The 14148-nt window shown below is 36.8% G+C and overlaps 1 protein-coding gene across 1 annotated transcript; it reads right to left on the bottom strand.

Moving 5' to 3' along the window:
* Positions 1-1059: 1059 nt before the first annotated feature.
* Positions 1060-2987, bottom strand: LOC120091424 (UNC93-like protein 1). Its single transcript, XM_039049445.2, has 2 exons — positions 1769-2987; positions 1060-1459 (listed from the first exon to the last, which is right to left on the bottom strand). The coding sequence occupies exons 1-2, from the start codon at positions 2926-2928 to the stop codon at positions 1240-1242; spliced, it is 1380 nt and encodes a 459-aa protein (XP_038905373.2). The 5' UTR covers positions 2929-2987; the 3' UTR covers positions 1060-1239.
* Between the last annotated feature and the right edge of the window lie 11161 nt (positions 2988-14148).

Below are 14148 nucleotides of genomic sequence, written 5' to 3'. Positions count from 1 at the left end.
GTTACTATTTTAAGATTGTATAATATCTCTCAAATTGAAAGATATCACTAATAGCAACTAATAGTAGCTATCAGTGGCTATCACTGATAGATGCTATCGGTGATAGCTTTCAATTTGAGAAAACTGAAAGAAGAAACGCGAAATGGTGGGTTGTGGATGGGCTTTTTAGTCATTTTATCTATATAACTATCATTGATAGCTGCTATCAGCTATATTTGGCACTAATTTTGTGTCATATCTTTAATATATTTATCCTTATTCTATATCTTTAATTATTTTTGGTTTGATTGTTATTTGTGCAACCAACCCTAAAGATAATTTGTTACGTAATAAAAATGACACATTATTTTGATGAGATTTTTCATGAGAGAAACTAAATTATTGTTATAAATTTCAAAGTATAGAAACTAAATTGTTATTTCCATAAAAGTTTAAGTATTAAATATTTATTTTTTTAACATATATATATATATATATATAATCTAATTAGGATTGACCAAGGTCACTATAAATAGGATCTTAATGAAGTTAGAGAAGATACAGACTTGCTAGAAAATTCCCCAAGAAATTAGGGTATTTTCTTAACCGTTGTACTTCTAATTTAATTCTAAATAAATTCATATGCGATCCAATGCTTCCACTAAATTGTGTATTCCCTTCCCTAAGTCATTTTAAAATATCTAACAAATTTATAACTTTTTAATCTTTTTATACAATAGGTCTAGATTAAGATAACTATTTTATTGGACATAAAATTTCATTTTCTCTCAAATGGAACCTTACCATTTAAATTTTGTAACTAGTAGAAATATTACATTAAAAAGGATGAGTTATGAAAATGACCAATTAGATTTAAAATTCCATTTTTTTTAATACAACAATTATAGAGATGGCGATTGAACCATCCATCTTTAGAAAGAAAAATCATGTCAACTACCGCTAAGTTAGGTTACCTAATTTATGTCTAATTTAATATTTAGAAATTTATTAGAATTAATCAAGAATTTCCAAACCAATTACAAACCTTTTAAAGTTTAGGGATAGACAAAAATTAAGGAGTTCAAGCCTAAACTTTTAACCTTATATGAATTTGTATCCTTTGACATGAAGTCATTCCAGTTCGACCATTGTATATATAATTGCAATTTAGGCAACATGTGATAAACATTTTACCAAGAAGTGGAGAAAAGAAAAGTACAGAGAATTTTATAGAAACTTAAGCTTTGCATCACTGCAGGGTTAGGTAATGAAAGTGTTAACCTCCTTAGTAGGAGTTTCGTCAATAGGCTTGTCGTCATCATTGACAGCCAAGAAGACCAGAACACCCAACAAAGGATAACTCAGTGTTGTGAGCGACCAATTCACAAGCAGCTGAGACATGAAGGAAATATGGTGAGTGTCAATTTGCCAAGCAACTGCAGCTCCTGCACTCTGCACCCCTTTATAGAATCCACTATACCTGTTTCATTTTCAATACTATACCATCGTCACTCACCACATAATTACACATAACATACATATATATTCAAGAGCTTCTGGTAAATATAGCAATCACGTCCAAAGTATTAGTGTGTATAGTACAATACAAATGAATTTGCAGATATAGAGTCTAACAACGGTAGACCATATCATTGGTAGGTAGAAGCGTATCAGTAATAGAATCTATCACTAATATGAGTGTACGAATAGGAGTCTATCAGCGATACAATCTATCACATAGATTTTGTTATATTATCCCTAAAAGTACTAGTTAAACATGATGTCATACCTGCTCAAGGTCTCTGAATCATCCGCCAGGGCTCCAATAACCCAGTAAACCATGCTCTGAAACATAGCATCCAACAGGCCAAAACAGAAATATAAAAAGAAAGGCCCAACAAAATCAGAATTTGAGTCCTTGAAATCCAACTTGTCAAGCAACTTCTGGCGAGAATATCTAAGCTGGTTGGCCAGGCCACCTGCCCATATTCCAGTACCCAAGAGAGCCACCAAGCTGACTCCAAACAGACCTCTCGTCCTCCTACTTTTAAAACTGAAATCCAATATGTATCCAATCCCAACAGACCCCACCATCTGTGCTCCCCAATAGAAAACATTATTGAACCCTCTTGTCCTCAAATTAAACAATGCCCCATTCACGTTATTGAACTGATAGGTATAGAAAAAGTTGCTAGACCAAGCAGCAGGGACAATCAACAACATCTTCCAATTCAGGAACAACTTGAGAATCTCCACAACTTCGGTTGAGACGCTCGAGTACTTGATGTTGGTGCATCGTGAGCCATCGTCACGAACCACACGACTTGGCGGCAAGATGGCGAGAGAAGTGAGAGTCCCAATGGACATGAAGCACATGAAGCCAATGTAGGTAGCATCATTGACAGAAGAAGCAGTGGTGCGGTGGTAGTTTAGGATAAAGGGAATAAGGCCACCAACAACACCACCCATGTTGAAAATACTCCAAAAGATGGAAATGTAAGTGCCCTTGCGATCAGGGGGCGGATAGGAAGTCATGATGGCGCCCTCACCAGCCCAGAGGAAACCAGCACCCACACCAAGAATAGCGCCTGAAATGATGGCAAAGTTTTGTTGCTTGTAGTGGTTGTAGTAGAGGAAGGATCCAGCGTAGAGGACATAAGTTGAGCAACCGGCGAAGAGGGTAAGACGAGGGCCCAGGATGTTGTACACTCCGCCGCCGATGATGCCAAATATGGCAAAAGTCGTATAGAGGGCAGTGGAAGCGTTATCGGCAACCGTCGTATCCAACTGCCCTCCGCCGCCCATGCCACTCAACGCATTGAACATACCAGGACAACAAAAGCAAACCAATCCAATTAACACGACCTGGATCAACGGAGAATTATATCTAAACTGGGATCTCGTTGAAATATGAGGGGCAGATGATTCTTCATCTCCTTGGAAACCCATCACCCCCAATGGCCACTGGTTTTCTCAAAATTTTGTATTCCCTTTCCTCTGTTTGAATCAGGATATATAATCACACTATAATTTGTAAAAGTCTAACAAGGAATCTTGCTTTTGCCGGCCTGCTCTGATTTGAATACTACATCTACGGCCTGCAATTGTTTTTGGCCATGTGATCAACCTTCAAACTTTGAGTTAGAAAGTTGAGTATTATATAATTTCCTAAAAGTGACAAAACTTGTTTGGATTTTCTGCCTGTTTGATTATGCTTCAACATTAAAATATCATGTTTGCTTCTATCCTTAATTATGTTGGCTATTACACGTTAAAAAAAATGTTCTATCAAAATAAGCATAAATCATAATTCAACTAGCATAATAACTCTTCTATCCCCTCTTTCCATAATTATCAGAAAAAGAAAAAGAAAATTCTTTTTCATTGTTAATCAAGATAAAACTTTATATAATATACTATGTTTTATAAACAAACAACCAATCTTTTCTAGATTTTTTTTTTTTTTTAGAATACCATAATACCATTTTTATCTTTGTCTTTGAAGTTCATTCAATCTAGGTTTATACTTTCAATTGTCTAATTTTATTTCTTATACTTTCAATAATTTTCACATTCCGAAATTGATTAAATAATAAAAATTAATTCTCATGTAGTATAATATAATATGTGGATATATATTTCAAATTTACAGTAAAGATGCTGATAGACAACAAAAAAAAATTAATTAACTATAAACAAGCATTAAGAACTAAATTTAAGATTTATTAAAAGTAAAATACTAAAATTGGACAATGATTAAAATTGAAAAATCTTTAAAGTATAAGGATCAAAATGATATTTTAACTCTCTTTTTTTTATACATCTTAAAAATAGTCCACTCTTAGTTATTATTGTTATTTTTTTTTTTTATAAAAAGGGGCTTTTAAGTGGAAATTATTATTATATTATTAGTTTGCAAAATTAACTAACTTAAAATAACATTAAAGATTAATTTTTAGGCTTTAAATTAACATTAAATACACGGACTAAAATGAACTTTGTAGATCACCAAAATTATATTTAAAATAAGTTTCAAAATGTCAATGATTTAATTCTCACTTGACACTTATGGATGATTAGAATCGAATCAAGAAAAAAAAATAGAACTCAATCAAATTAAAACTATGTGTTAAAAAATAAAAATGTATTCCAGAACGTGACAAAACTTGTTTGGATTTTCCAACGTCCAAGTTAGTTACTTATATTTTCGAAAATTTAGAGGGACAAAATATATTGTTTTAATTATTCAGTCTAAGGGGACACGATCTAGAAAACATTTTGTTTGTTTCAAATACATGTGTCTCAAACGTATGTTTGGAAGGAATCTTAGAGATAGTTCTTTGCAAGAAAAATAAAAAGAATCTTATAAATAGTAATTTTAACAAAAATTATTTATTTATCAATATACAATTATATCTTTTTAAAATAAAAAAAATAAAATTATTATATTTACATGTTTTTTCAAATAAGTTATTCATAAATAGTTGTATCTTGTTTTCATTGAAAAGAAAAAGTAATCATTCATAAAATTTAATCGTATATCAACATCCAACAAAATAAATTTATAAATTTTCTTCATTCTATTAAAATAATGTTTCTCTTATGAATAATAAATTATTTTAATTTTCATTTAGAAGATTTTGAACTTTTTAATAAAATGAAATTTGGGGAAAAGAAAAACAAATGATATGTACTTATAGAAAGACTATAGAAAGAAAAGAAAGAGAAGACCGTTGGGGTAATTTCCTCTATATTTTCCACTGTATATTAAGAATAATAGTACATTGTTTATATAGCCGTTGGCTATGTATTTTGGAGAAGGAAAATGTGAAAGAATATAATGATTATAATACAGGTGTATGTATATCAATGGTTGATAGGAATATTCCTTCTAACCAATTAGCCTTCTAGAAGAGGAGTGATTTGGCAATGGTGTTGCTGACTTGTAGGTCTTCTTTTTCTATGTGGATTGCTTACTGGGCTGCTGACTTGGTTTTCTCTAACATCCCCCCTCAAACGAAAGGGTACATTAAGTACTCCGAGTTTAGAGTGAAGAGACTGGAAATGAGAGTGTGTAAGCAGTTTCGTAAGGCAGTCGGCTAGTTAACTGGATGATGGAACATACCGAACTTCCAAGGACCCCTGAAGAACATAATCTCTTACAAAATGAGTATCAATCTCTATGTGTTTGGTTCTGGCATGAAAAACAAGATTGATGGCAATTGCACTGGCGCTTAAGTTATCACACCAGATGATAGGTTTGACAGAGAATAGCATTCCAAGCTCCAACATCAGTTGGTTAAGCCAGATAACTTCAGAGGCAGTGTGTGCTAAAGCCTGGTATTCAAACTCAGTACTTGATCGAGCCACGGCCATTTGCTTCTTGGAGGACCAAGAAATGAGATTATTTCCAATAAACACACAGTAGATTTGCAATCGTCGATGTTAGATGCCCAATCGGCATCGGAGTATGCAGATATTGATAGATCGGAGTTGGGTTGGAACAACAGTCCGAAGTGTTTGGTTTCACTGATATATCGAAGAACGCGTTTGACGGCTTGCCAATGAGTATCTGTGGGTCTTTAAAGAAATTGGCTCAAGTGATTAACAATGTACGCGATGTCGGGCCTCGTTATTGTGAGATATTATTGTGCACCTACTGTGCTTTTGTAAATAAAGGGATCATCAAGAGGAGTAACATCATCAATGGATAAGTGTTTGCCAAGCACACTAGGTGAGAGGGAAGGTTTAAGATTTGTAAACTGTAATCTGTGTAGGAGATCATAAACATATTTCGCTTGATTGATGATAATACTAGAATCAAGTTAGTGCACTTGAAGACCAAGGAAGTAGATGAGTTATCCCAAATCCTTTAGAGCAAAGGATTTGTCAAGAGACCGAACAAGTTGACTAATTGTCGGAGGATCATTTCCAGTGATGATTACATCGTCAACATACACTAGAAGAAAAATAACAGATGGTTTTTTGTTATAAATGAATAAGGATGGATCTGACCTGGGGTTGATGAAGCCCCATCGAAGGAGTTCTTTTGTTAAGGTTGCATTCCAGGCCCTTAGGGCCTGTTTTAATCCATAGAGTGCTTTGTCAAGCTTGCAGACATAGTATAGACAGGACTGGTTTATGTAACCAGAGGGTTGTGTCATGTATACAGTTTCTTTTAAAGTGCCATTCAAGAAGGAATTGTCAAAGTCGAGCTGTCGAAGGCTCCACCCGTGAGAAGCAGCAATGCTGAGTGAGAATAACTCGAACAGTCGATGGCTTTACAACCGGATTGAAAGTTTCAAAGAAGTCGATGCCCAGGCTTTGGTGAAATCCTTTTGCTACAAGCCTCGCTTTGTAACGTTGTACTGAGTCATCAAAATTTCGCTTGATTCTAAACACCCATTTGTGTCCCATAATATTCATCTCAGGGGTAGGAGGAACTAGATGCCAAGTGTGATTCCGCAGTAAGGCAGCATATTCGGCGTCCATGGCTTTTTTCCATGGAGGAAAAGAAATGGCATCTTGGATCCGTGTAAGTTCTGTCAGAGACCAGTTGACTGGAGAGGTAGTAGTTAGGATTTTCGGTTTAAACACACCAGCTTTTCCTCGAGTTATAATGGGATGGGTGGGTAAGTTCAGAGGTCAAGGTGTTGGGGGATTTTGTCTATCAGGTTGAGATGACAAGTCGAGTTGAAGTTGGAAGGTAGGGGTAGATGGTCGAGTGGGAGAGACCTGAGGCACGGAAGGGAAGGAGTTGTCATTGGAGTTTATGAGGTTGAGGGAATTTATTGAGTCGCGGGTAGGTTGGAGAGAAGTAGGTAAGCGATGAGAGTAAGGTAAATGATCGAGTGATGTTGAGGTAGGTAAACGATGGGTTTGAGATAAGCGATCGGGTAGGAACGAAATAGGTAAACGATCGGATTGGGTTGATATAGGTACACGATAGGGTAAACGATCGGGTGTAGGTAAACGATGAGATTGAGGTAAGCGATCAGGTAAGGGTAAATTTGTTAAGCGATTGGTTTGAGGTAAGCGATCAGGTAAGGGTGAATTTAGTAAGCAATCAGGTGGTGATGAGATAAGTAAGTGATGAGAGTGAGGTAAACAATCGGTTGTAGGTGAGCGATGGGATTGAGGTAAATGATCGGGTGAAGGTAAGCAATAGGCATTAGGTAAGCGATCGGGTAATGATGAATTTGGTAAGCGATGGGGTTGAGGTAAACGATTAGGTGGGGTAAAACCAAGTGAGCGATGGGAGTAAGGTAAGCAATCAAGTGTAGGTAAGTGATGGGATTAAGATAGGCGATCGGGTGAGGATAAATTTGGTAAGCGATGGGGTTAAGGTAAATAATCAGGTGGGTTTGAGCTAGGTAAGGGATGGGGCTGAGGTAAACGATCGGGTATAATGTGGTTTTGTGGGCAATAATTTGGATTGTTTGAGTTTGTCCAAGGTGGAAGGATAGGTAGGGTGAGGTCGGGTGTAGGTATTTACTAGTGTTTGAAACTTTCTTGAGATGGATGAAGGGAAACTCATCCTCATTAAAGAAGATATGCCGAGAGATGATGACACGACTAGCTTTAGTCAAGCATTTGAAGCCTTTATGTAATGGACTAAGACCCAGATGTACACATTTTTCGGAGTGAAAATTGAACTTGTTGGGCTGGAAGGGGCGTAGATATGGAAAACACGCGCAACAAAAAACTTTTACCTCTGAAAAGTTCAGTTTCTTGTTGAAAATAACAGAGACAGGGGATTTACCTCTTAGTACTTCTGTAGGCAATCCATTTATGAGCATCGTAGCTGTGAGGAAGGCATCCCACCAGAAGCTCAATGGCAATCTGGTTTGGGCTAATAATGTGAGGTTAGTTTCTACTACATGTAGGTATGTTTTCGTTCCGCTCGGCCGTTTTGAGCAGAGGTGTAAGGGCACGATAGTCTGGTCATGATACCCTTTGAATTGCAGAGATGATGGATTTTAACATATTCAACTCCCTTATTAGTTTGAAGCATTTTTATTGTTTTGTTAAACTGATTCTAAACATAGGCAAGAAAATGCTGAAAAGCTTCAATGACACCACTCTTTTGTTTCAATAGATAAATCCAAGTATATCTGCTAAAATCATCAATGAATAGAATGTAATATCGGTGACCTACTGAGGATACAATCAGGGCTGGTCCCCATAAATCAGAGTGGATCAAATCAAACGACTTTGTTGTGTGGCTTTCAGACATAGGAAAAGGTAAATTATGAGTTTTGCCCATTAGACAGGAGTCACAAAACAGAGATTCTTCATTATATTTGATAGGCAGATTACATTCTCTAATAACAAAGTTCAAATTTTTTAGTGAGGGATGTCCTAAACGTCTATGCCAGAGAGCTTTAGATACTGCTACATTGACACTTGCTGTTTTTCCAGACAACATCAATGCAGAGGTGTTGTTATTTATGTCCACAAGCTGTCGGTGTTCAGGGCAACTGTGCTTCAACTTCTCAATCGTCTTTACAACTACTCGATCTAGGTGATATAGCCCATCCTTAAGATTTCCTTTTAGAAGAGTTCGACCCGTACCATTTGCAAGAAATCGGAACATGAGATTTTCGTGAGCAGCGAAAGCAAGACTATTCCAAATTACAATCATGAATTAACATAACATTTACAGTCGACTTCAACACAGACGATTATGCGATTCATACAGAAATCACAACATGAATAAATACAAATGCATAGATAGCAAACTCTATACATAATAGTAGAAGCATCTCCACGTTCCGATCTGCACGGCTGCTTGAACAACAGCACCCTCGAACACCCAATCTACACAACCGTAACTCCGCATGAACACAGCATGAACACTTCATGCTCGTCCTCAACAATCTCCTCGATCATGAACTCCTCTGCAATAGCGAACGGCCTCCACAGCACCACGAACGGCCTCAAAAAAACCTCGACGGTGTCGAGTTGAGTCTGACACCACCAATAAGACGACCTTGGTATTCTCGGTGCGAAAATCCAGAGGGTGGGCTCTGTTTAGACTTGGTGTGAAGCAGACGAAGAAGGAAACAATGATCCCGTACATGACTAGGCAAGTGGGAAATGGCTGAGATCTATCGTATAGGTCGATGCCCAATCGTTTAGATAAAGCTATGCGGTTGTCTAGCAAAAGCTATGCAATCGTTTAGCTTGGTCTGTCGCGTACAGACACTACACGATCGTTTACCTCGGGAAACATATAAACTATAGTTCCTTTTCTATTCCATAGTACTTAATGTAAATCTCATTTACATCAATCCTCTACTAAATGTATCTTATACATCATACCGATTATATCATATATAATCAAAATACCTTTTGTCAATTTGAACATTGCAAATCAACACCAAAAACTGGTCCTCAACAGAATCCAAGCTACCAAGGGACCTCATGGACCTGTAGATTTGAAGCTCCAATGGTACGTGAATAACTAACTAACTCTTTAGTCATGGGATCCACTATCCGTTAACTGCCAGGCACTCTACGAAAGACTGACAGCTGAACTCTCCTTATTACAAATATATTATATGTCCATCTTAACCAATCAGCAGTACGAAAATCCTTCACAGATAGCTCGTAAGTACAGTTGGGCCAATAACCGTTATGCCCCTGTAGTTACATCTGTCTCCTTAAGTACCACTGATCCCTCTAATGAACATAAGTCATAGTCCTACTATGACTGAGTCTTCTCTTCCAAAGAGAAGCTATGGTCAATATGTTCAAGCCCCCGAATCAGCCCTTAAGGAGCAATCTCTCTACTTATCCCTGCTTCGGGAAAGAAGTGAATTCCATCTTGTGGATTGAGTTCCTAGTTCCCAGATCAGATAAGTCCCCAAAAAGGTAGGCATGTTGAGTTGGAAATCTGGCTACTCTCACCCATATTAATCAAAGGATCGCCCTCAAAGATAGAAGTTCACAAAACATTCAGGATCGAGGTCGTGTCACTTATGGTCGTTTAGGTAAGATGCAAGTCTCTAGTATCAACGGTGTTATATACAGAGTCTAGTCATCTTGTGGTCCAGGTCTTATACAAACTCTTTTTATAGGATACCCTCGCTCCACGGCTCCACACGAATGGTTAGGATCAACCATCTATAGTAGTTTACAACACTTGCAAACCTCTACAAAACGGGCTGTATCCGTAGTGTCACCAGGATCAGGTATTCCATCTTAATCTTTATATTACAGACCGATTTAAGTTATCACTTAAGGCACGATCCACTTGTATATCATATATACATGCTTAAGTTCACATAAGATAACCAAGGAGCTTTGTTTATTGGATATGAGTAAATGCCAGAATTAAATAACACTTATTTTATCCATTGAACAATGTGTATCTTTACAAAATAACGAGACTCCGGGAGAATTAGGACACTAATCCCAACACCATTGTCCTTAACAAAGCAATGAGCATCATGAAACTCAAAGTAGATGTTGTTATCTTGAGCTAATTTTGACACACTCACTAAATTTTTTGTAATGTCAGGCACACACAATACATTTTCAAGCAATACGGTGTTGTTTCCATCAGATAGAAAGGTGTTACCAATGTATGTGATTTGTAATTTGTTTCCATTTCCAACAATAATATTTTTATTACCTGAGTATTCACCTGGATTGGTTAGATTGGCATAATCGACATTGACATGATTTATGGCTCCACTATCCACATACCAATTTGGATCCACAACGGTTTCAGGTCTAGCAAAGGGGTTCGAGTTCTAAGTTGCTACAAGGGTAGCGGGATTAGAACCAGTAATACCTCCATTGTTGGCGATCTGTCCTCCTCTGTTTTGCCCAAAATTCCCAGCAAATTCTTTGTTGAACCAGTTGTAGCAGACGAGAGCTGAGTGTCCATACTTATCCCAAACTTGGCATGTAGGCTTGTTTCCATGTCCACGGCCTCGTCCTCGACCGGAGCTGACATTACCATTTCCTTTTCCTCGCTGCTGATTAAACAACGATCGAAAGTTTTGCTGGTGATGGTTGTTCAGTTGTCTAGCATCGTTGGAATTGCGATTCTAGGTCACGTTCACAGTCTATACAATGTTACCTAAGTTTCTTTGTGAGTTTTGTTGTTCCAAACGTTTCTCAAAGATGAGAAGCTCATATTACATATCAAGCCATGAAATGTCTGGTTTACCCTGTATGACTACAATGACTGGGTTGTAGACTTCTTCCAAGCCGAGAAGGACCTGAGAAATTAGTGAACGTCTAGGTACAGGGTTACCGACCTGTCCTAAGTTATCTGGGTTAGTTTTCATAATACACAAGTAATCCTCCATTTTTGAGCTACCTTTCTTTGTTGTCTGAAAAATGTGACAAAGGAAGTCTTCCTCTACTCTTGACTAAACACCGAAGAGATCTTGAGTGGCTTCCCATAAATCCTTTGCATTGTTAAAACCCATCAGCTGCAGGGCTACTTCAGAGGTCATCAAATTGTACAACCATCCAAGGAGCGGAAGATCTTTCGTGACCCATTGTTCGAATAATAGATTGATCTTGCTTAATCAAGTGGAGCTTGACGAGGCTTCGTCAGAACTTTCGGTGATGTCTCCACCTTAAAGCGTGCTTGATTCTTCAACTATTGTGGTGACAAACTTTGAGGGATAGGATTTTTCACCTGTGAGATGGCCTTCCAACTTGTAGCTTTTTAGGAATTGTAGTGCTAAAGTTTTCCATAGCAAGTAGTTACTCCGGTCAAGTTTGATTGTTGTGATTTGATTCAGCAGCTAGTTCAACGGTGGATGAGGAAGATGATCCAACGGAGAAAGCGTTGGCCATTGGTGGCTCTGATACCAAGAAAGAAAACATAATGAAAAGAGAGAGGAGACCGTTAAGATAATTTCCTCTATATTTTCCACTGTATATTGAGAGTAATAGTACACTGTTTATATAGTCGTTGGTTGTGTATTGTAAAGAAGGAAAATGTGAAAGAATATAATAATTATAATACAGGTGTATACAAATCATTGGTTGATAGGAACATTCCTTCTAACCAATTAGCCTTCTAGAGGAGTGATTCGGCAATGGTGTTGCTGACTTGTAGGTCTTCTTTGTGTATGTGGATTGTTTACTAGGCTGCTGACTTGATTTTCTCTTCCACTTATTATGTGAAAAGGTGCAAAGAATGAGAAGTGTGTAGTTATTGTGCAAAGAAATTTGGAAACATTTAGACAAACTACACTTCAAGTCGTCCCAATTAGTTTTAAGATTAATTACTGTGCTAACTATAATTAAATTCCTTTTGTATTCTCTAGTTTGAAAGTGGAAAAAATGTGTGAGTAGTCAAAAGTTTTTAGAGAGTAATATTGTAATTGGGGTCGGGAGAGAGAATTATTGTGTAATTCATGAAATTTTTCAATTAATTGATTGTTTCTGGTCCGTAGTTTTTCGCCGAGTTAGGAATTTTCCATGTAAATTCTTTGTTCTCAATCTTTATTGTTTTTTTTTTTTTGGAAAAAAATCTCTATTATTTTTTCTACTTATTCCTACGGTAGAAGTATGAGGTTTTTCCCAACAAGTGGTATCAGAGCATTAGGTTCATAGTTTCTTGAATTTCTAAGTATGCTTATAGTTGCGGCATTGTCTGGTCTTCCACATCATAAAAGAATTCTTGAAACGGGCTACAGTATTATGAATATTGTGGGTTGTTCACTATTTGTTGTTTTACTTGGAGGAGAAGTAGATATGCCAAGCTTTATGAGTTCAGTAAAGTTTGATGTAGAGAAATTTGATAGAATGATCAACTTTAGCTTGTGGCAAGTGCAAGTCAAGGATGTGCTGATACAAGCTGGATTACACAAAGCCTTGAAGAGAAGACCAATTAGTGGTATTTGTAAAGAGTTAAGCGATGATAGTGGTCCAAAAGAGTTCAGCAACGAGTCCAGTAAAGGTTCTAAGAAGTTCAACATGAGCAAGATGAAGATTGAGAGGAAAATTTGAGAGCTGCAAGTACAATCAGGCTAAATTTGACTAAAAATATTCTTGCAAATATGCATGGAATTTTGACAGTCAAGAGTTTTGAGAGAAGCTTGAAACAATTTATCAGGCAAAGAGCATCTCAAATCGGTTGTACCTGAAGGAGCAGTTTCACAAATTGTGAATGGTGGAAGGTATGAAATTCTTAGATCAACTGAGTATTCTTGATGGCATCATTTTTTACTTAGGGTGATAGGAGTGAAGATAGAAGATGAAGTTAAGACTCTCAGACTCATCTGGTCACATCCTCCTTCTTATGAACACATGAGGCTAATCTTGATGTACGGGAAGGAAACATTAAATTTTGTTGAGGCTACTAGTAAACTTTTGTAAAGGAAAGAAAACTGAAGAGTGAGGGGCATACTTCACAAGAGAATTTGGTATTGGTAGCTAGCAAATGAAAGAAGAAGAAAGAGTTCATGTAGAAAAAAGTTTGCTAGGAATATAGACAATCTGGACACATGAAAAAAGATTGTCCTAACAGAACAGGTTCATCAAAAAGCTTTGAGTTGGATACTAACATTACCTCTAAGTTGGCAATCTCTTCCATTGAAGCAAGACAATATTCATCCTCGTGGTATGTCTTCTTTCCCATGATATAGGATGTGATGTTAGTGGTTCCATAAGTTTATACACGGGCATTAACTTGGCGATTATGCAAGGTGGGTGGTGGAAGTTATGTCGATGGCTGAAAGACTTCCAGATGAGTCAAGTAGATGGAAGTTGCACCATAAATATCAGCAAGGTTTATCAGCATGTGACGAAAAAGGAAAATCTCGGGAGGTGGTATTTCAAGTGGTCTGCTTTTCATGGTAGAATATGTTGTAGTTCTCTAACTTGATAATTATGATTGTCAGTAAAGACAATGGATAGTGCAGAATTTATAGATTCTTCAAATATCTTGCCAATGTGGAATTTGTTGAGTTTTTGGCAAAATATTAGAAGTTTAGTTTATTCCACATTGGAAAAAATAAAGAAAGTGATGGGCTCTACCACTATAAAAGGAGCCTAGCTTATAGTTTTAAATTCCCTAATTGGAAATATTTTAAGCTTAATTAGTGTGCTAACTCTAATTAAATTTCTTTTATATTCTCTAGTTTGAGAGTGGGAAAAAGATGTGAGTAGTCTAAAACTTTGAGAGAGTAATAT

The sequence above is a fragment of the Benincasa hispida genome, chromosome 11, assembly GCF_027475165.1.
Source record: "Benincasa hispida cultivar pf3 chromosome 11, pf3_genome.v1.1, whole genome shotgun sequence".
NCBI classification, from domain to species: domain Eukaryota; kingdom Viridiplantae; phylum Streptophyta; class Magnoliopsida; order Cucurbitales; family Cucurbitaceae; genus Benincasa; species Benincasa hispida.
The sequence above is the reverse complement of the archived record's forward strand: the minus strand, read 5'-3'. Positions and strand labels throughout refer to the sequence as shown.